At 41.0% G+C, this 21,536-nt stretch overlaps 1 protein-coding gene across 1 annotated transcript in view; it reads right to left on the bottom strand.

The window, feature by feature from the left end:
• gbe1a (glucan (1,4-alpha-), branching enzyme 1a) overlaps positions 1 to 21,536 on the bottom strand; it is a 176,020-nt gene that overhangs the window by 10,454 nt on the left and 144,030 nt on the right. The window contains exon 15 of the mRNA XM_048178643.1: positions 18,969 to 19,086. Within this exon, the coding sequence (XP_048034600.1) occupies positions 18,969 to 19,086 (118 nt within the window). The remainder of the gene's footprint in view (positions 1 to 18,968; positions 19,087 to 21,536) is intronic.

Genomic DNA, 21,536 nt, shown 5'->3' with positions numbered 1-21,536 from the left:
GCAATCAGTGACACTAAATTGTCTCAGTACCCGATTTTTTTGGCTGGGCATTCACGAGAATGTGCACAGGTGGTGGTCAGCGCCTTTGTGCCCTCTTCCTCTGATGAAGGTCCACTTCGAGAATTGGCATGAAGAAAAGAACAGGCATGTTTAATCTTCTGAGTGGGAATTCCAAAAGAGATTCTCACTGATCAGGACCTGACGTTTATGTCACGAACATTATATGAACTTTACGAATTATTGGGCATTTAATCGCATCAGCATCTATCACCCACAAACAGACAGTCTGGTGGAACTATTTAATCGCAGGTTGAAAACCATGATTTGGAAATTTGTTCATGAAGACATCAAAAATTGTGACAAATGGCTGAAACCCCACTTGTTCACTGTGTGCTAGGTCCTGCAAGCCTCCACAGGGGTTTCTCCCTTTGAGCTTCTTTACGGACATCAGCTCTGTGCAGTGTTGGACTTTTTGAGAGAAACTTATAAGGACAGATCTTTGGATAGCAGAAATTAAATTCAGTATGTGCAGGACCTGAGAACAAAACTCCACACTTTGGAGCGGCTCTCTATGGAGAATTTGTTACAGGCCCAGGACAAAGTGCTGGCTGTACAATAGGGGGACCAGGCTACTGTATTGCTCCCTACATCTAGTTCTAAATTACTCACCAAGTAGCAAAGACCCTTTGAGGTCACATGGCGAGTCTGGGATCATGTGAGGGATATCCCCTCAACCTCCCTACGTCTAGTTCTAAATTACTCACCAAGTAGCAAAGACCCTTTGAGGTCACACGGCGAGTCAGGGATCATGTGAGGGATATCCCATTCAACCTCCTTAAAAAATAAAGTGAGGCAGAGTCAATGATGATAGTGATGTCAGTGAGCAGGGAGGAATATCTCGGGCTAGAAGTGAGCATTAAAGCCCAATATCTCACTCTGGCCCCGGAAGGAGATCACCTCACGCCCTCGCAGCTTGCCCTAGCCAGGTTGCAAGCAGAATTTGCAGATGTCCTCTCGCCCCTGCTTTGTCGAAGGAACCTCATTCAGCACCATATTAAGACTGAGCTGGGCGATATGGTACGCAGACGGCCATATCGTAGACATAGAAGTGATAGAAGAATCCCACAGCAATTGGGCGAGCCAATAGTTTTAGTGCCTAAAACCGTCAGCTCTGTACGATTCTGTGTGGATTATCGCAAGGTGAATGCGTTGTCGAAATTTGACGGACATCCAATGCCGCGGGTTGATGAATTGCTTGATCGGCTTGGTACAGCTCGTTTTTATTCAGCACTGGGTTTAACTGAATGATGTTTTATTAACAAAGTTCGGGAGGAACAGGTGCAGATAATTAACATAATCAGCTCAGGTGAAGAGCATTCAGTTAATCAATGCAAAGCAATGACAAGAGGTATAAATACAACAGTCTTTGTTTGTCTGACAGTTCATCAGCATCCCTCCTCCACCCCATCTCCTCACAGTTCTGTCTACTTTTACCAAAACTGGGGGGAGTACTCTGGGTTCGGGCCAAAATTTACGAGCTCGGAGCCCTCCCCCCGGACAGCATGCCAAATATGCATAACTCTTACTGTATTTAATTATATGTAAATGTGAACTCGTGAAAGGGTATTGGCAGATCCCTTTATTGCCTATATCCAAAGAAAAAAACAGCTTTCACAATGACGTTTTTGATTGCACCAATTTGTTATGCTTCCTTTCGGGTTGTTTCAGGGCACTGGCCACTTTCCAGTGTCTCATGGACAAGAATTCTCCGGCCGCATGCTGCATATGCCGCTGCCTATCTAGATGACATCAGCATCTACAGTAATGTCTGACAGCATTATATGGAGCACCTGTGTGCTGTTCTGAGAATGTTGAGAGTGTGCGGTGGGGTGAGTGGAGGTCAGGTATGTCGGCTTCCACTTGGGTCACGGGGCACAGATGGCTGTGGCTGACTTCCTCTCCAGGAATATTTAAGTAATTAAATTAATATAAACGTGCAATTAGTTGACTTACCGTATGGCTTAAATGACAGACCACTAGTAGGCTAGAAAAATCTTTAGTCGGAGGCAGCCCTATTAATGCTTAGAAAGTACTCAGAAAACCACACAGCATAGAACTGGAAATCGCCCACAACAACCTGACAATGAGGTAGCAGGTTTTGACCTGTAAGGTATGCTAAGGGTTTTAGCAACAACCCAGAAACTATTTAGAACACCACTACGCAACGCCCTTACAACCATCCACAACACCTCAGCACTGAAGCAGTATGTTTTGTACAGATACCCCTAAAACTTTAACTTGTTTTTACAATGCCCTGATCTGGAGTGTTGGTGGTTTGAAACTTAGGTAAGACCCCAAGGGATGCGGACACAATGCTGGAGGGCTGCAGGTTTAAAGGTCCCTAGACTTCTTTTGATTACGACACCCCACAATGCTCCGGGGTAGCCTGCAGTGACCTACTGTGGCTGCAAATATGAACTTGCTCTTAATGCAAAACCAGAACTACAGAGACTCTTGCAGTGAGAAAAACTTTTTCAATTCATGCTCTTGCAAAGTAGAGGAACAAAGCTGTCAAATGACTGCAAACCATCAGGCATTCCATTCACGTTCAACACTCGCATCACCCACAGTGAAGGTTTGTGGCTTGCTGTGCCTCTCTTTCAAAAGGTGAGCAATGCCTTTGGGTAGATTATATATTTAAACACTCTGATCAACATTTTATAAGGGTACAAAGCAGACAGAAGGGGGAGCTCTGTCTTTCCCCTTGAGTATCCCAGTCTCCTCCAAGAATCCTGAGCAGTTTTTCCTCTTTCTCTTCACCTTGTTCTGCTCACCGCTCGATATATATCTTACCCCAAAGTCGGTCCTCCTGCTAATGAAGGCCATTTTCTCATGTGGAATGAGAGGTTACTAAGTCAGCGGACCCATAAAACTGTGATGATCTGTAGAGCGATGTCCAATAGCAAGGTGTCCTTCCAAAGGCTGTCACTCACTCAGCCTGTTCACTGGGACCCAATGAATGTGGGTCAGGGGGAAGGTTACAAATTAGTATGATAACTCCTACTGTTTTTCCCACCCTCCATCACAGTCTGCTTCCTTATTATCCATACAGTGTGGCTGAACATGGAGGATTCATATTGCTTGAGATAGAGAGTGAAATGAAAGGGAGCTTTTTTGTTCCTTTGATCACAGAGCTTCACTCTTCTGTATCCTTCCTCTGTTCTTTTCTTCAGGAATCATCAGAAGAGCTGCGTGGCCCATCATGAGCTGCAAGGATCTCATCAAGAAAACATCTAAGGGCTGTAATTATTCAATCCTGCTTCTCATTAAGAAACCTTCTATTGCCCATTCTTCCGAGATATATATAGTAGGGGTGGGAATCGGAGGGTACCTCACGATACGATACGATCACGATAAATGGCTCACGATAACGATAATATCGCGAGTCAGCGATTCTGCGATAATCGATATATCGCTAGACAATCCTATAATGATACATCGCGATATTGGTCTTAATATGAAAACAAAATGCACGTGAAAAGGTTAAGTGCAGGTTAACGGATAAATCCGATCTTATATGTACATTTAATAGAATTCACGTCACCGAAAGCAAGAAATATGAGGTGCATTTTATTGACCATCAGTTAATTTCAAAATCAAAGACTGCAATAGGAGAGAGCGGCAACAGCACTGGTATAAGGTCTCATTACTTTTAATGAAGATAATTGTGTGTTATGCGTCTGCGACTTACTTTCACTTTCATATGCGGCAGTTTGCGCGTCAGCTTGCTGAAGAGATCTGCGGCGATGTGTGATGCAGTAGCGTTGTCATATCTGACTCTCACATGTTTCAGTTTTAGTATTTTGGGGAGAAGTAAAATTTATAGTTTCAACAACCAGATGCATTTAGACTGAGCATAGACAGTTTTGACTGGAATGCGTCCCAGACCATCTCCTGAAGTGGTTTGAGCGATCGGATTTAAATCCGTCTCAAATGCGTATTTAGGCATTTAGGCATTTAGACCTGGTCTTTTCACGATCGGATAGCTATCCGATCAGAGAAAATGCATGAAGTCACCAGGTGCAAACAGACCCTTTGACGTTCTTCAAGCGCTTAGATATACACGGGAGCGTTCGAAAGCAGGCGTCTATCAGAGGATCCCTAATATATGCTTTCAAATGCTCCCGTGTATATCTAAGCGCTCGGTGAAGAACGTCAAAGATGTCTACGACTGTCACATCAATGGTATAAAAGTGCGTCAAGACTTTGAACTTAAACGTGGCTGGGGCATCTATTTTACTCACACTGCTGTCCGCCATCCTGTTAATAACCTCTTTTTCTTAGGCTAGTTAACTTAAGTTCACGTTTCCCTCATTCATGTGTCGAGCACCGCCTTGAAGTAGGACGCTTTGAGCAAAGAAATCTATATATAGCGCTTTATTTTTTTTAATTAAAATATCGATATTTGGCGCAGCGATTCGATTCTCGTATCGCACAGAGAAGGATGACGATATATCGCCATATCGATATTTTGTCCCACCCCTAATATATAGAGAGAGACAAAAGACGAAGAGAGAGAAAGAGAAGGAAAGAGGAATAACTGTTGCCCGGTGCTTTTCTCATGAACTCATGAAAAATGACAAAAATTTAGGACTGGAACTTTCAAGCCTCTGTTTGCTCTGCAAAGACACAATGCAAATAAGATGGAAATAAAGTAGTTCATAATTAAGCGACATGTCCAGTTGTGTTTGCCAAATTAAAGGCATAAAATTCTTAAAAGATATTTTGAATTTTGAGTCACAAATTAGACATCTACAAGCGATATTTGCTATATAAAACTATCTGGATGGGTAGAAATTCTGATCACAATTGATTTGTCTATGAAAATTCTTTTATAAAAATTTGTTCTTGGTTTTTAGTAATAAAATGTAATCTTTTAGTAATTTTGTAATCAAAGTAACAGTAAAGACATTTATTAACATGAATTAATTAACATTTATAATGCTACAAAAGATTTGTATTTAAAAAAAATAATCTTCTGAATTAAAAAAAAAACAATATATATATATATATATATATATAATAAATAAGAACTTCAAAACTTCAAAGAATCCTGAAAACTTGTATCAGATTTCACAAAATTAAAAGCAGCACAACTGTTTTCAACATTGATAATAAGAAATGTTTCTTAAACACCAAATCAGCATATTAGAATGATTTCTAAAATAGAAAACAATTATTTTGAATTGCAGTATTTCACAATATTACTGTTTTTGCTGTGTAAAATAAATGTAGCCTTGGTTAGCATAAAAGTCTTTCAGTATACTTACAATAAACAACAAATGAAATGTCTTCTGTTTCATCACAGATCTTCCATTAGAAGGAATTATGCAATAAATGTGTATCAAATTTTAACAATTCTTTCCTAACACATACAATAGAGGGTTAAATCTAGGGGTGTAACGATACTGAGTTCACGATACGATACGTATCACGATATTTTGAACAAAATGAAACAGAAATTCAAACAACATTTATTCAAAAAACATTAACAAATTTCAATATTTTCCCTTGTTGTACATACAAGATCACATTTCAAGGTTTAATAAAAACCTTCTGTATTCAAATCAACAGCTGAATAGGTCTGTCTGTCACTGAAAAATAATGTTAAATCTAACTTAAACTTAAAATTATGAATAGGGGCCGTTCACATGTCGCGTCTAAAAATGCGTGGAAGGAGCGGCCGCACTGCTTCTCCTTATTTCCAAAGCGCCTGCGCTCCTGTGGCGTCGGTCGTTGCTATGCAACCATGAACTGCGCTCTCTACAGGCCCTTTCACACAGGACGCGGTATGCGCTGCGCTCGCCGCTGGGTTCAGCGCAGCTCTTCAGATACAAAGCGATTTGCGCTGCGCTGGCCAGAGCACATTAGTTGGAGTTTTCCAAACTTGTATCGGGAGTTCTAATCGTCTAATCATTTGATTGTTGTTCCACCTTTTGGTCAGCAGCAAAGTATATGTCCCGTGCAAAGAAGTGTCTGTCATGTCTTCATGACACAGCTTTTCTCCCGATGTCTCTATACGACCAGCAAACTTGTATTGTATAGCTCTGGAAATTCCAGCACAGTAAATAGCTGTTCATCCATTTTGCTTTCCGATTGTTTGGATGCCCAGTTGCTATTGGTCGCGCGGGTAATCGTCACAGAGCGCAGCGGCAAAAGTTGAACTATTTTGAACTTTGACCGCGGCGTGCGTGCAAGCTGCGCTCCGCTGCGTCTGCGCTTTGGTCGACGCAGTTCTCGCGCGGCGCAAGCCATAGAAACACATGGGTTTCATAGCGCAGCACATACCGCGTCCGGTGTGAAAGGGCCTTAAGATGATCAGGAAGTTTCAGCAAAGGATAAATGATTTATAGCCCTTGCATTAGCTTTACTATGAGATATATTTATGGAGATGAGACAGCTGTACAGCTATGATTGTTCATCTCGATGCGCCTGGAAAACGCACCGCATGCGCGTCGCGACTGCATTGCTCCCATTATGAGCGCGTCTGCCTCGTGGCTACATTTGAAATAACTGACTTGCACGCGGAAAAGACGCAATATGTGAACGGCCCCGCGGAACTTCTTAAAGCAAAGCATCGCAAGCATCTTTTGCTTTTCTGTGAGCACAGCTGTTGCTGTGGCACTGCGGTGAAAGAAAGTCACGACTTTTCTCACGCGACCAAGCAAGAGACTGACGCGAGAAACGTTTAAACCTGCTTGCAAGATTCGATGTGTGTGCGAAACACTGAACTAGAGAGCTGACTGAGACACACCCTTAATATGCTTAATATTCTCCTTGTTGCAGAGTAGGTCACGTCGGCAGTTCAACCAATAAGATTAGACTGCCGTCATATCGTAAAAGTATCGCCATCACTCTACGATACATATCGTAACATTTTTGCATCGCGAAATATCGTACTGCGATAAATCGTTACACCCCTAGTTAAATCTGAAAACAAGAACAACAGAGGAGATATGCACATTATGAGTGGAACACTAACAAAATGGCTGATTCAGCACTGAATGTGTCCTAAAATTGTGAGAAACTGTTTTGAAATAAAACAAGCTCACCTGCTATCAAGCCCAAATTGGAGGGGAGCAAAAACCTTTTTCCTGATCTGTCAAATTGGAGCTTTTTGGAACAAGCACTGCTGTGTATAAAGTAGCACTTCTTGTCCTAAAATGAAAGCTGCTAGGGATAAAGTGAGTAATTCATGCAGAACGCCTGTGGAAGGGCTGTTCAGGGTAACGGGTGATGCTTCCAACAAGCGGGCCTGATCGAAGCCAGCATGATGTTTATTTATGTCCGAATGCTGAGGGTACCTTGTGAAAGCTGCAATATCGAACAAACACCTTAGCCATCCAGCATGGCTCATCTTTTTAAACTGCGATAGCTGTGAGGACAGAAGTGCAAATTCAGAGTGCAAACAATAGCTCGTTTCTGAGAAAGAGAATAGAATGAGTGAGAGAGCAACAGAACAAGAGCGAGATAAGGCAGAGAGAAGGGGGAAATGGTGATTGAGATGATGGGTCCCGTTAAAGAGAAATGGCAAGAAAAGACAAACTTTAAACTGACTTTGAAGCAACAGTCCTTTAAATAAATCATGTTGTGAGTCTCCCAAAATGGAGGCTGCATCCGGCACCTGCGTCTCGTTTTAATAATTCATTTCCTGTCACAATCAGACATTCCTCTAAAGTGTGTGTGAGAGGGAAGGAGTGTTTATCTTTTTTATCAGGTCTTTAAAACCCAAACATTAAATAACAGAGAGAAAAAGGCTAATGCTTGCAAGATTCGCCTAGGACAGAAAGCTTGCAGAAACACTGAAGAGTTTGGATTCTGTAATTTAAAGTAATAAAAGAGGAATTAAGAACTGGGAACATATTTAATTTCATTGGTTTAAAAAATACCAAGGTTTCTTAGCAACAGAAATTTAAAAAAAAAAAAAGTATAAAGGTCAGTCTCTACAGGGGAGACCAGGGGCCAATTGTAACACCAAAATTATTTTAAAAGCTGCCAAATAAGATAGACTGATTACATTTATTCTGTACGCACTCAGTAGAGTTCTCTTTGTCTTCCTGAGCAAATAATCATGATTATTCCACTTTGTGAAAAATTTGACAAAAACCTGATTTAATTTTTTTTTTTTTTTTGGATCCCAAGTATTTTTCTTCTGTTGTTAAAAGTTATGATGCCTTTGAAATTAAACCCATACAAGCTTTACATAACATCCCATAGCAATGAATGGGAGATTGCACTGCATAGTACAAATTTCAGTCAATTTTTAAAAAAAGTGATTAGGTATTCTTTAAAGGTATTTTATATGCCGTTCTCATTTAAATTCTTTTACACTTGCTGCAGCTCTGATAGTGTTGCAGACAGCAACAGTTGTTAAACTTTCCCTATTATGCTATGTTGAAGGGTTCTAATTTTGTTTAGAAGGTCTCCTACAACAGTTTTACATGCATCCAAGGTAAAAAACACTTTCATTTTCTCGTAATATGTATTTAATATCACCTAATTTCTCAAAGATTCTCAAATGATTCGTTCGAAACAGTTTGAAGAATCAGTCTCTCTCCTTTCTGTTAGTCTACTTTGCTCTGATTGGTCAGGTGGCCCAGTCTGTTGTTCGTGGTCTACCATGCACAGCACTTGTCAGAACCGAAAAGCCCATTACCATAACTGAATCTCAGTTCCGGAGGCATATCAATCCTCAGAGATTGTAAACACTGTAAGGACTGAAAAGTCAGATGATGAAACATTTGATGAAGTAGTCGATCAAGCAGAAACTCCATCGCAAGCACAACCTGAGCAGGATGGTAAGTGTCAACTTAGTTTGTGGTACATTATAAGATGTAATAGCAGTGTCATTGTATTTATAATTTCTTGAGGTGCACGTGTGGGCACTGTATAAGAATGCCAAAAAATAACCATGAATAACTGATAAAATGTTACAGTCTGATCCAACCAAAATCTTGTTCCATCCTTTATCATTACTCCAAGTAATAAGAACGACAGACAATCTGCATTTATCGACACGATTGTAGGTAACAGTGAGCCCACAGCTGATTAGCAGAACTATTTCAGTAAAGGATTATTACGACAATTAAATATGGACTTACCTGCTGTCCAGTTGCTCTATCTAGAACAAGAAGAGCTAAACCTTAAGGACCACACAAGGACATTTTTAGACCTGGCGTACCTTACCAACTTCCCCGAATGCTCACTGTGTGTTTATTTTTTTTCCACCAGTCTGAATGAGCAGTCCAAGGCATGCCTGCCCGTGGATGGTCCTTGGGGGAATTTCACAGCTTTTGTGGAGTGGGTGCTGGTGAACAATTGATTGTCATTCACGAAGACATCACCAGCCCCACTCCGGACCCAGAGCCCAGCCAGCCGCCTCCCATACACTGCAAGGAGCAAACGCCAGAGCCCACCACAGATAGAGAGCCAGAGCCTGCTGTGATGCAAGAGCCAGAGATAAAAACTGAGCCCACCATCGTCCCAGAGCCCGAGCCCAAGGAAGAGTATGACCAGGTGTGTGAGCTAGCAACAGTGTGTTCTAGTGGGCATGCCAGTGGAGTTTGAGGGCATGGAATAGAGCCATGCCCACACTCCCACCACAGAAAGGTGTGCTGCTGCTGGCCTCTGCAGAATACAATGAAGAGTTGGAAGAAGATATTTCCATATTTCTGTCAGGACCACTGTCATCAAAGATGATTGACATTTAGCATTCAGTTTGGATTGGTGGTGTGGCTCTGATCTGGGCAAGAACTCCCTGAGCATCCATGCAGCCTAGCATGGATAAGATCAGGGAGAGCAGCAATCTCCTAAATTATGTGTTACTATCAAAACACATCAAAATCGAATCATAACATATACCTACCTGTCCAAAATAAATACTGCAACCATGACATCATCTTTCAGACCCTTATCTCTGGCAGTTGTCTCCAGCGTGGAAAAGCAACACCAATGTTAATTCTGGTTTTAGCTCTTTTGTTCTGGGCAAGAACTCCCTGAGCATCCATGCAGCCTAGCATGAATAAGAGCAAGGAGAGCAGCAATCGCCTACATTATGTGTTACTATCAAAATACATCAAAATCAAATCATAACATATACCTAACTGTCCAAAATAAATACTGCAACCATGACATCATCTTTTAGACCCTTTGACTCCGGCAGTTGTCTCCAGCGTGGAAAAACAACACCAATGTTAATTCTGGTTTTAGCTCTTTTCTGATCCACACTTTTTCTTTTTTTTTAAATGTATATTTATGGGCTTTTTTGTGCCTTTATTCAGATAGGACAGTAGAGAGCAGACAGGAAGGCATTGGGCAGAGAGAGGGGGGCAGGATCGGCAAGGGACCTCGAACTCGGGTCGCCGTGAACATATTGACGCCATATGTTGGCGGACTAACAACTAGGCTATCGGCGCCGACTTTCGTCTTAGCCTTTTCTAAGACTGTCTTTCTTTTCGTAGATCCTTTGCCAGTGACACTTGTTGTCAGTTCAGAAGGAAAGTTAGGTCATTCTTGCTCTGTCTGCACAGCGTACAAGAAACGCGCTGATGACATATGCTGTCTGAGTGAACAGGCTGCGCAGTGGTATGCAAACACACATTGACCGACTGGAACACATGCTATCATTTCGTTCTGACTGAATGCAATGATTGAACGTTTTATTGTCCTACACCTTCCACAGGCGATATATAGATGTGATTGCTACCAGGATATAAGGAGACTTTCAACCAGCTTAACAAAAATGTTTCTGTAGAGAATCACCTATTGCACCTTTAATTAATGTAGTTAACTAATGTTAACAAATGAAACCTTATTGCAAAGGGAAAAATGATTTTATATACATATAAATGTTTTATACCAAAGATTGGCAGTTATATCAATAGCATTTTGAAAGTTATGATAAAAAATGTAAAGCATTTGCAGGTTACAATTGCTCGTGGTCTCTCCTACATTGGATGAACCATGTTTCATTTATTCTTCCATCTATACTTGGTATAGATAGAAGTTTTATCAGGATCTAATATGGCTAAGAATGTGTGATTACATTGAAAATGTTTGTTTTACCATCCAACCATTCATCCATCATTTTTATTCATCTGTATACCCTTAATAAGCTGCCTAGCCAGCCGACCATGAAAAGGAAGGGGAGGTAGACCATAAAGGATAAATATGAGGAAGACTTTGAGAAACTAATAGGCTGAGTTTCCTTTCTATAGCAAAGAAAACAAATGATACATTTATCAGTCTATAAATAAGGGGCAGCCAAAGATCAATAGCAATATGAAACCAAGGGGGTGTGTTTATGGACCTGCCCCAAGAGAGAGGGAGAGAGAAGGAGAGCTAAACAGAAAGCTTATTCCACAAACAGAAAGTTACCCAGGCTTTCACAGGCTAACTGATTGGAGACGGCTCTTTCAACTGTTCGTTACAGGCCTACCTTATTCTCTGGCCCCAGCGCTCCATCAGAAAACAGCCTGGGGAAATGAGTGAATGGGCAGTTACTGGCAATGGAGAAAAGGTAGAGAAAGAGGGAAAGATAGAGACTCTGAAAATAAATCAGGTATGGGGAACATATTGAAGTTCAGCCTAAACCTCCCCCAGGGTTCATTTCCATCTCCAGAGTTGTGTTTGGAGTCATCTGCTGTATCCAGGCATGCGCTGCACACTCAAATATACACACCTTTGGATCATTAAATCAGCAAAAATGGAAATACACTACACATGTCATACATTTACACTGTATAAAAAAAGCTTAACAGTGTATGAACAACCTTTTTACTACTTTAGGACAGTTTTAAAAAGCACAAAAATCTACACTGCTTAAGGAAACCTCACAAGGCATAAAGATACATTGAAATGCACAAAGAAACTTCACACTGTATAAATAAACTTTTACACTTTTACACACCATGACACACCATGACACACCTTCTAACTGCACAAAGAGCAATCATATGAGTACTCAAAGATCATTTACACTAAGAGAAAACTTAATGAACTCTGCAAAGAAACTACACTGCACAAAGAATTCAAATTCAGAATTCAAAACCTTTACACACCAAGAACCTTTGCATAAGACGAAGAATCTTCACACTGCATAAAGATACACTGGATCTTTACAGAAAGAACCATTACACTGCCCAATTAACTTAAGGAACTCTGCAAAGAAACTACACTGCACAAAAAATTCAAACTCTCCAAAAAACCTTAACACACCAAAAACCTTTACATTGTATGAACAACATTTATAATACTTTAGGACAGTTTTAAAAAGCACAAAAACTACACTGCATATGAAAACCTCACACTGCATAAAGATCCACCAGATGCAGAACCTTTACACTCCACAAAGAATCTTTGAACCTTCAGACTGCACTAAGAACATGTATACACTGAACGCGACAAAGCGACCATTGCAAATCCATTTGTTCTTCATGTGAGAAACAGCGCGAGCACTCGAAGTACGTCAGAAATACAACAGGGCAGTTTACTGTCAGGAATTTGTTGTGTCATGTTGAACCGTGCCGCATCCAGTGTAGACAGCATTACTTATTACTGATAATGGATTCTACTTGCTTTTGTTGCGTTGTTTCGCTTGCGTCTGGTGTAGACATGGTGTTACACTGCACAATAAACTTGTAGAACTTTGCAAATAAACTTTACTCTGCCCTCAATACTAAACAAAAACAACACATAAAAAAAAACAACAACAAAAAACTTGTAACACAAAGAACCTTCACACTGCATAAAGACTCTGTTCACTGTATGCAGAAACTTTACACTCCATAAAGGAACTTCAGAAAGGACAATTATACTGGACTTGTACTATATACGGAATGAAGAATTCTTTACACTGCTTTACATTAAGAGAAATCTTTTTAGCTTGTGTAGAACCTTTACACTACACAATAGACATAAACAGTGCAATCTTTACATGCAAATTTTGCTGAACATTTACACAGAAGAAAAAACACACTGGATGCAAAAATCTTTACACTACACAAAGAAACTTTACATTACACAACACACTTTAGAACTCAGCAAAGAAAACTTTACATTGCATAAAGGAAGTTTACATAGAAGGAACCTTTACATGGCATGGAGACAAAATATTACACAGCATGACATACAGTTACACTGCACAAAGAACTCAAACTCTCTAAAACAACCTTAAATGGATAGTTCACCCAAAAATGAAGATTATCCCATAATTTACTCATCCTCAAGCCATCCTAGGTGATTTTCTTCTTTCAGCCGAACACAATCGGGGTTGTATTCAAAAATATCCTGGCTCTTCCCAGCTATGTAATGGGATTGAATGGTGCCCGAGTTTTTGAAGTTCCAAAAAAGTTAAGAGTGAAGAGGCGTAAGAGTGACCACTGAACCGACGTATGATGTAGGAGTAGTGCTTAGGTGAGAGTGGACACTTCTTGCTGTTCAAACAAATAGGGCTGGGCAACAAACTCAAGCTTCTCTTCTCTTATATCGAAATCCTCCAACATTTCTCTTTAAAAATGGTCATTTTAGACTTCTAATTCATGGTTCAAGATCAAGATGGTGCCGCGCATGGCAGCCACAGTGCTTAGCTCTTCGGTGTTTGTTCTGTTTTTGTTAGTTTTTCCTGTTTTCTGTTTTTCAAACACCATCAGTTTTACCAGGGATGAACTGCTGAACATTCGGCAGTTCACACCACAAAATCTTTTACCGGATTTCGATTATTCAGACGTTTTGTTGAATGTTGTAGTCGGCGGAGCGGCAGCGCTGTTTAGACGCTTCAGGACGCGCAGACGGGGAAAGCGCGCCGGCGCCCTCGTGAAGCTCAGACAGCGCGGATTAAGAACGCCGCTGCCTAGCATCCATCTGGCGAATCTCCGCTCTCTGCCCAACAAAACGGACGAACTCCTTCTGCTCTCCCGGACAAATAAGGATTTCTCGAACTCGGCTGCTCTGTGCTTCACGGAAACCTGGCTGAACGACGCCATTCCGGACAGCGTGTTATGTCTGCCGGGCTTTCAGCTGTTTAGATCAGATCGCGACGCTGAATCAACGGGGAAATCGCGCGGCGGCGGGACGTGCTTTTACATCAACGAAAGGTGGTGTTCAGATGTAACGGTGTTAAAGAAGATGTGCTGTCCTAATCTTGAAACACTCTTCATTAACTGCAAACCGTTCTATTCGCCGCGGGAGTTTTGCTCGTTCATTCTGGTGAGCGTCTACATTCCTCCGCAAGCGCACGTGAGCTCGGCTTTACAGTTACTCGCTGATATGATCACAGAGAGCGAGCAACAACACCCGGACTTTGTTCTTATCATTCTCGGGGACTTTAATAAAGCGATTCTCTCACGTGAACTGCCCAAATACAGACAGCATGTTACTTGTCCCACCAGAGACAGTAATATACTCGACCACTGTTACACAGCAATAAAGGATGCATATCACTCTGTCCCACGGGCAGCTTTGGGGCTCTCTGATCACTGTCTAGTTCATCTCATACCAACCTACAGGCAGAAACTGAAATCAGCTAAACCTGTAGCAAAGACTGTAAAGAGATGGACCACCGAAACAGAGCGGGCTTTACAAGCCTGTTTCGAATGGACTGATTGGAGTGTTTTTGAAGTTGCTGCCACCGATCTGGACGAGCTCACAGAGACTGTTACATCATATATCAGTTTCTGTGAGGATCTGTGCATTCCTACAAAGACTCATTTATCTTACAACAATGACAAACCCTGGTTCACTGCAAAACTCAGCCAGCTCCGTCAGGCCAAAGAAGATGCTCGCAGAAAAGGGGACAGAGTCTTGTACAAACAGGCCAAATACACACTGGAAAAGGAGATCAGAGTGGCAAAGAGGAATTATTCTGATAAACTTCGGAATCAGTTCTCTTCTAATGACACAGCTTCAGTGTGGAAAGGTCTGAAAGACATTACCAACTACAAGACACCATCCCCCAGCTCTGTGGAGAATCAACGACTGGCAGACGATCTGAATGGGTTTTATTGCAGGTTTGAAAAATCACCATTCACACCTCCATCAACCCCACTCTCCCCCACACCTGCAATTCAGTTCAGTGAAGATGACGTGCGCCAGGTCTTCAGAAAGAACAAGAGAAGAAAGGCACCAGGCCCAGACAGCGTTTCACCAGCCTGTCTGAAAACCTGCGCTGACCAGCTGGCCCCCATCTTCACACAGATCTTCAACAGATCACTGGAGCTGTGCGAAGTCCCCTCATGCTTCAAACGCTCCACCATCATCCCTGTCCCAAAGAAACCCAAAATTACTGGACTAAATGACTACAGACCTGTGGCTCTAACGTCTGTGGCCATGAAGTCATTTGAAAGACTGGTTCTGGCTTTTCTGAAGGACATCACTGGACCCTTACTGGACCCCCTGCAGTTTGCTTACCGAGCAAACAGGTCTGTGGATGATGCAGTCAATATGGGACTGCATTATGTTCTCCAGCATCTGGACAGACCAGGGTCTTATGTGAGGATCCTGTTTGTGGACTTCAGCTCTGCTTTTAACACCATTGTCCCATCACTCCTCCAGCCTAAACTAACTCAGCTCTCCGTGCCCACCTCTGTCTGTCAGTGGATCACCAGCTTCCTGACAGACAGGCAGCAGCTAGTGAGGCTGGGGAAATTCTCATCCAGCACCCTCACCATCAGCACCGGCGCCCCTCAGGGCTGTGTGCTCTCCCCACTGCTCTTCTCCCTCTACACCAACGACTGCACCTCTAAAGACCCCTCTGTCAAGCTCCTGAAGTTTGCGGATGACACCACACTGATCGGCCTCATCCAGGACGGTGACGAGTCTGCTTACAGACTGGAGGTTGAACAGCTGGCTGTCTGGTGCAGTCTTAACAACCTGGAGCTCAACACGCTCAAGACAGTGGAGATGATCGTGGACTTCAGGAAAAACCCACCTGCTCTCCCCCCACTCACCATCATGAACAGCACTGTGACTGCAGGGGAGTCATTCAGGTTCCTGGGCACCACCATCTCCCAGGACCTGAAGTGGGACAACCACATCGAGTCCATTGTGAAAAAGGCCCAGCAGAGGTTGTACTTCCTTCGCCAGCTGAGGAAGTTCAACCTACCACAGGAGCTGCTGAAACAGTTCTACTCTGCCATCATTGAATCCATCCTCTGCACTTCAATTACCGTCTGGTTCAGCTCAGCTACCAAATCTGACCTCAGAAGACTACAGAGGGTAGTCCGGTCTGCTGAGCGAATCATTGGCACAACCCTCCCCACTCTCCAAGAACTGTACTTATCCAGAGTGAGAAAAAGGGCAAAGAAGATCACTCTGGACCCCTCACATCCAGCACACTCCCTCTTTGAACTGTTGCCATCCGGTCGACGCTACAGAGCCCTGAGCACCAGAACGACCAGACACAGGAACAGTTTCTTCCCTCAAGCAATCCATCTCATGAACACTTGACAAACACGGAACACACAACACTATTACATATTATTTACTTAAAACACTTATTTATATCTCAATTTGCACACATAATTGTACATACAATTGTCTATAATATATATTGTCTTTTGCTTTTTTTTTGCACTTTGTCTATCTTGTAAATTTGTATATTATTATTTTATTCTTTTTATTATGTGTCTTGTCTTGTCGCTGTTACTCTGTTGCACTGTGGAGCTTCTGTCACTAAAACAAATTCCTAGTATGTGTAAACAACATACCTGGCAATAAAGCTCTTTCTGATTCTGATTCTGATTCTGACCGGTGTTTTGTTTTGCTCTATCCTCTGTGCCTCTGTATTCGTCAATCCGTCACGCGTCAGGTCAGAGATCACTCTTCTGCCGGAACTAGACTCACGTACGGTCATTGCCAGAAGCCAGTGATTATAGTTTAAGTCAAGTCACCTTTATTTATATAACGCTTTTTACAATGCGGATTGTATCAAAGCAGCTTTACATTGATAACTGGTACATAATTTTTGCTGCACAGCAGCTCTTCAAGAATAGTGTCAATGCAGGCAGATCAAAGCACTGTTGAATAAATGTCAAGAATACTGTTGAATATCAAATGTCATGTCAAATGTCAAGTGTCCCCAACTAAGCAAGCCAAAGGCAACAGCGGCAAGGAACCCAAACTCCAACAGGTGACATCAGGTGGCAAACAAGTGGCAAATAGGTGTTAAAATGGAGAAAAAAAAACCTTGGGAGAAACCAGGCTTAGTCGGGGGGCCAGTTCTCCTCTGGCGAACAGTGCTTTGTTATGAATCAGGTTGCTATCATAAATCTGATAGGATCGTAACATTCAAAGTATTTATTTCAGTTCCATCCAGTTGAGGATCGTATTCATCACGGCGGTATGGGCGGTTTGTTGAGGAACTGTGCTACTGGCTGTCGTGTCAATGAGGCCTTCACAATGGATGATCTAGTTGACTCGATCTCTGCTGATACTTCAGGGCTGCGTTGTGTTTATTAAGTTTTAAATATGGATATTTTTCAAAAACCCTTCGCTTCAAAAGGCATTTAATAATCTACTGGATTACGTTTATGATGGATTGATGCACCTTTTGGAACTTTAAAAACTTGTACACCATTCAATTCCATTACAAAGCTGGGAAGAGCCAGGATATTTTTAATAAAACTTCAATTGTATTTGGCCGAAAGAAGAAGGTCATACACACCTAGGATGGCTTGAGTAAATTATGGGGAAATTTTCATTTTTGGATGAACCAACCCTTTAACATAGCAAGAATAACATTTACATAACATGAAGAACCTTCTGCATACAGAGCCTATATACCTCAAACCAGTATCAGTTTGGGCTGCTCTACAAAAAATCATCAGCTGATTTATGGGGAGGGCAGCAGAGCTCACCTTCAGAGTTCAGACTTCATAGACAATATAAAGTGGATTGTCATAAAATTCAACTAGCTGTAATGAGGCCGAAATGAGATCATGATTTATTCAATCTCTTGCTCTTACCTTAAAGCTGTATTTTTCAATAAATGCCATACTCTCTGAAGATTGCTATTGCATAATGAACTACTACTAGTGTACTCACCTCTTAAGAACCACTGCTGTTTTGAGCTAGTTTTTATACAGTAAACTGCAGCATTTCACTAGGGTCTGAACAAAGACTGTTTACAACACATCCAGTGTGTGCTTTAATTCAGAGCTATAGACACAAGAGACAACAAGGATCCATTTTTAAACAGCAAGTATATAAAAAACAAGACTTTTATGGCTCATTGCTCATTCCAGCACATGAGGAGGAGATAAAATGGATACTGTAAAAGCCTAAATCTTTCACACAACTGCTCAAAAAAGCCAGTGTTCATAAAAAAACAGTTCATGAGAACAGTGTATTAAGTTGACAAACATCTTCATAACAGGGTGATTTAAGGTAGCAATCAATCTTGTTGACCAATTCAAATGCATGGATATTTAATTTATATAACTTAATTTCTACATCTGCCACTATTTGCTTTGGGATTTTGTGGCTTAGAGGATAAATGCATCGATCCACAACTGCACATTTAATTATTTGTCCAGTAAATCTTTGCTTTGAGTTCTGGGTTTAGAATGGACACATTTGTTTGCATTTTGTTTTGTGGTTTAATTAGACTGTGGGTCTGACATAAATTCCAGTGTCAGATCGCCACTCATAATAACACAAACAAAATGACTCCTCCTCGACCAATGGAGATGCTTCATCTGTATTAGATACATCTCTGACGCAAGTAATTTCATAAAGTGGTGGGGACAAAACGGGCCATGGAAAAATATGAACAATATGACATCTATGGATTGAGTTCTTTGTTAAAGGACAAACTTGAGGTCATGTACCTGCCCAGATTGTTATTCACTACATTACACAACATTTTTGTCAATGGTTTAAGAGTGGAAAGGTGTAGTTGAGATGAAACTCACCAGAAATGATTGGGCTCTGCCATTGAAAGGCATGGGCTCTGTGAAGAACTCTGTGTCCTGCACAAGCCTCCCGTGACCCCCATATTGCAGCTCGTCCGAGTTCAATTTGATCTTATATCTGATATGAAACATGATCAAGGAACTGTAAGGAGACTCTAGTGAAACGCTCTTTGGTCTTGTGACATTTATCTCTCTCTTATTCTTTCCCTCTCTCTTGTCAAGAGTAGCTCAGGGACAGATGGTTGGTTGGATAATAATAAACGCATGAGATGTGATGGATGTCTTTGCTGTTGAGTAACAGCTCAAAACGAGAGGGAAGCCACTAGACAAATGACACACAAAACATGGATCTCTATCTGCATCTCTGAGGTTAGACACATGCATATTTGCAGTCACGAGAGACCTCTAATCAATGAGGAAATGCATAGATAAAACAGAAGAATTAAATGCATAATGTATATATATGCATTTTTACTAGTGTAGTCAAGACCGCCTAATCCAAGACCAAGTTGAAACCAAGACCAATGTATGTTGAGACCAAGACAAGACAAAGACTTTGAGGGGTTGAGACCAAAGTCAAGACAACCTTATCCGAGACCAAGACCAATGTATGTTGAGACCAAAACAAGACCAAGTGTTTGAGGGGTTGAGACCAAGACAAGACCAAGACAAGACCAAGAGTTTGAGGGGTTGAGACCAAGACAAGACCAAGTGTTTGAGGGGTTGAGACCAAGACAAGACCAAAACAAGACCAAGAGTTTGAGGGGTTGAGACCAAGACAAGACCAAGACAAGACCAAGTGTTTGAGGTGTTGAGACCAAGACAAGACCAAGATAAGACCAAGACAAGACCAAGAGTTTGAGGGGTTGAGACCAAGACAAGACCAAGTGTTTGAGGGGTTGAGACCAAGACAAGACCAAGACTTTGAGGGGTTGAGACCAAGTCAAGACAACCTAATCTGAGACCAAGACCAATGTATGTTGAGACCAAGACAAGACCAAGAGTTTGAGGGGTTGAGACCAAGACCAAGACCAAGACAAGACCAAGTGTTTGAGGGTATATGTTACACTAAAGACTAAAGTAATGGCTGCTGAAAATTCACAGGAATAAATTACTTTTTAAAATATATTCAAATAGGAAACATTTTTTTTTAAACTGTAAAAATATTTTACAATATTACTTTTACTGTATTTTTGCTATCAATCATAAGATAAAACAATTTGCCATTTATGCGTACTTACTTAGCCAATTTTTTTTTAGATTTATGATGAATAACATGAACGCTAAACAAATAATACCAGAAGTATATTAGTCATGGAGTGTTTTGCAGCAGTTTTGATGATAAATACCAGCTAGGTTTTAATTTGTGACCTTGAAATCCTGTTACAAATAATTGAATCATCAGTGGCCCAATGTTTAGTGGATCAAGGCCCTTGCTAGTGCCTGAATTCATGTATACCACATACTGATTCATGTCACAGGGAATTGGCAGGGAGTGTTGAAGCGATGATTGTCAGCAAGTATGTTACGTGTCACAAGGACATTAATTATTATTATGGCTAATCTTTAGTCAAGAGTTTGTGTCTAAGGAACATATCTCACCCTTCTCTTCCCATGGAGACCCTCAGGCAATCCTCCATGCCTCCCGCTAGCTAACGTAATCATTAGCTACAGCATAATTTACCCCCTATCGAAGCCGTGTTGGTGTGCATGTGTGTGTGTTCATAGTCAGACAGTGTGTGAACAGGCTCCACATGAAGCAAGTGAGACCACTCTCTCTAAAATATTGCATTATGGGAAGAGGAAATCTAATTAAAACACTCCAGGTTAGTGCATTCTTATTATCAAACATCCCAAATGTAAAAGTCACATAAAGTGCAGTTAAAATACGGCATTGTGCAAATGAAGTAACACTTCAGCTTAGTAAGTGTGAACTGTTACCTTTTTTGGTGTGAACAAATTCTATTTAAACGTGCTGAAAATTAATGCGTAGATCTGAATTGAAAAGTCCTGAAGGGCAAAGTGGAAAAAATTAAGTGCCTTTTCTTATATTAATAATATATATTTTATGCTGGGTCAAACATTATAATAAAACAGAAAAAAAAAAAAAAAAAATTCTGCATAATTTCTGCATACATCTTCAATGCCTGAAAGGGCAACGCATATTTAAAACATATTTTTACAGCTTTTTAGCATACTTTGTCAACTTTTTCTTTTCTTTTGGTCAAAAGAAGGGTCAAAATAATTAAATAAATAAATAAAATAAAATAAAAATAAAATTGGCAGAAGCTATCTGTCTAACAATTAGCATGAATAAATGAATCAGAATCAATACTTCCAATTTGTGAGTCATTTCACCGCTTCCTGTTAAATGCTACAACTGAAAAATTATTTCTGATATTTGACCGCTGCTGAAGAGGTGAAACATTTTAAACAATGGAAAATAACTCTTGTAAAGAATGCAATAAAGGATGTTTTACGATGACTAGATGAATATTTTCTGTGCCTTCACAGGCTTACAACACAATACATTTTAAATCAGCGGTTCTCGACTGGTGAGTTTTATGG

Source organism: Megalobrama amblycephala, linkage group LG2, assembly GCF_018812025.1.
Source record: "Megalobrama amblycephala isolate DHTTF-2021 linkage group LG2, ASM1881202v1, whole genome shotgun sequence".
Lineage (NCBI taxonomy): Eukaryota > Metazoa > Chordata > Actinopteri > Cypriniformes > Xenocyprididae > Megalobrama > Megalobrama amblycephala.
This window is presented reverse-complemented; position numbering and strand designations above follow the sequence as displayed.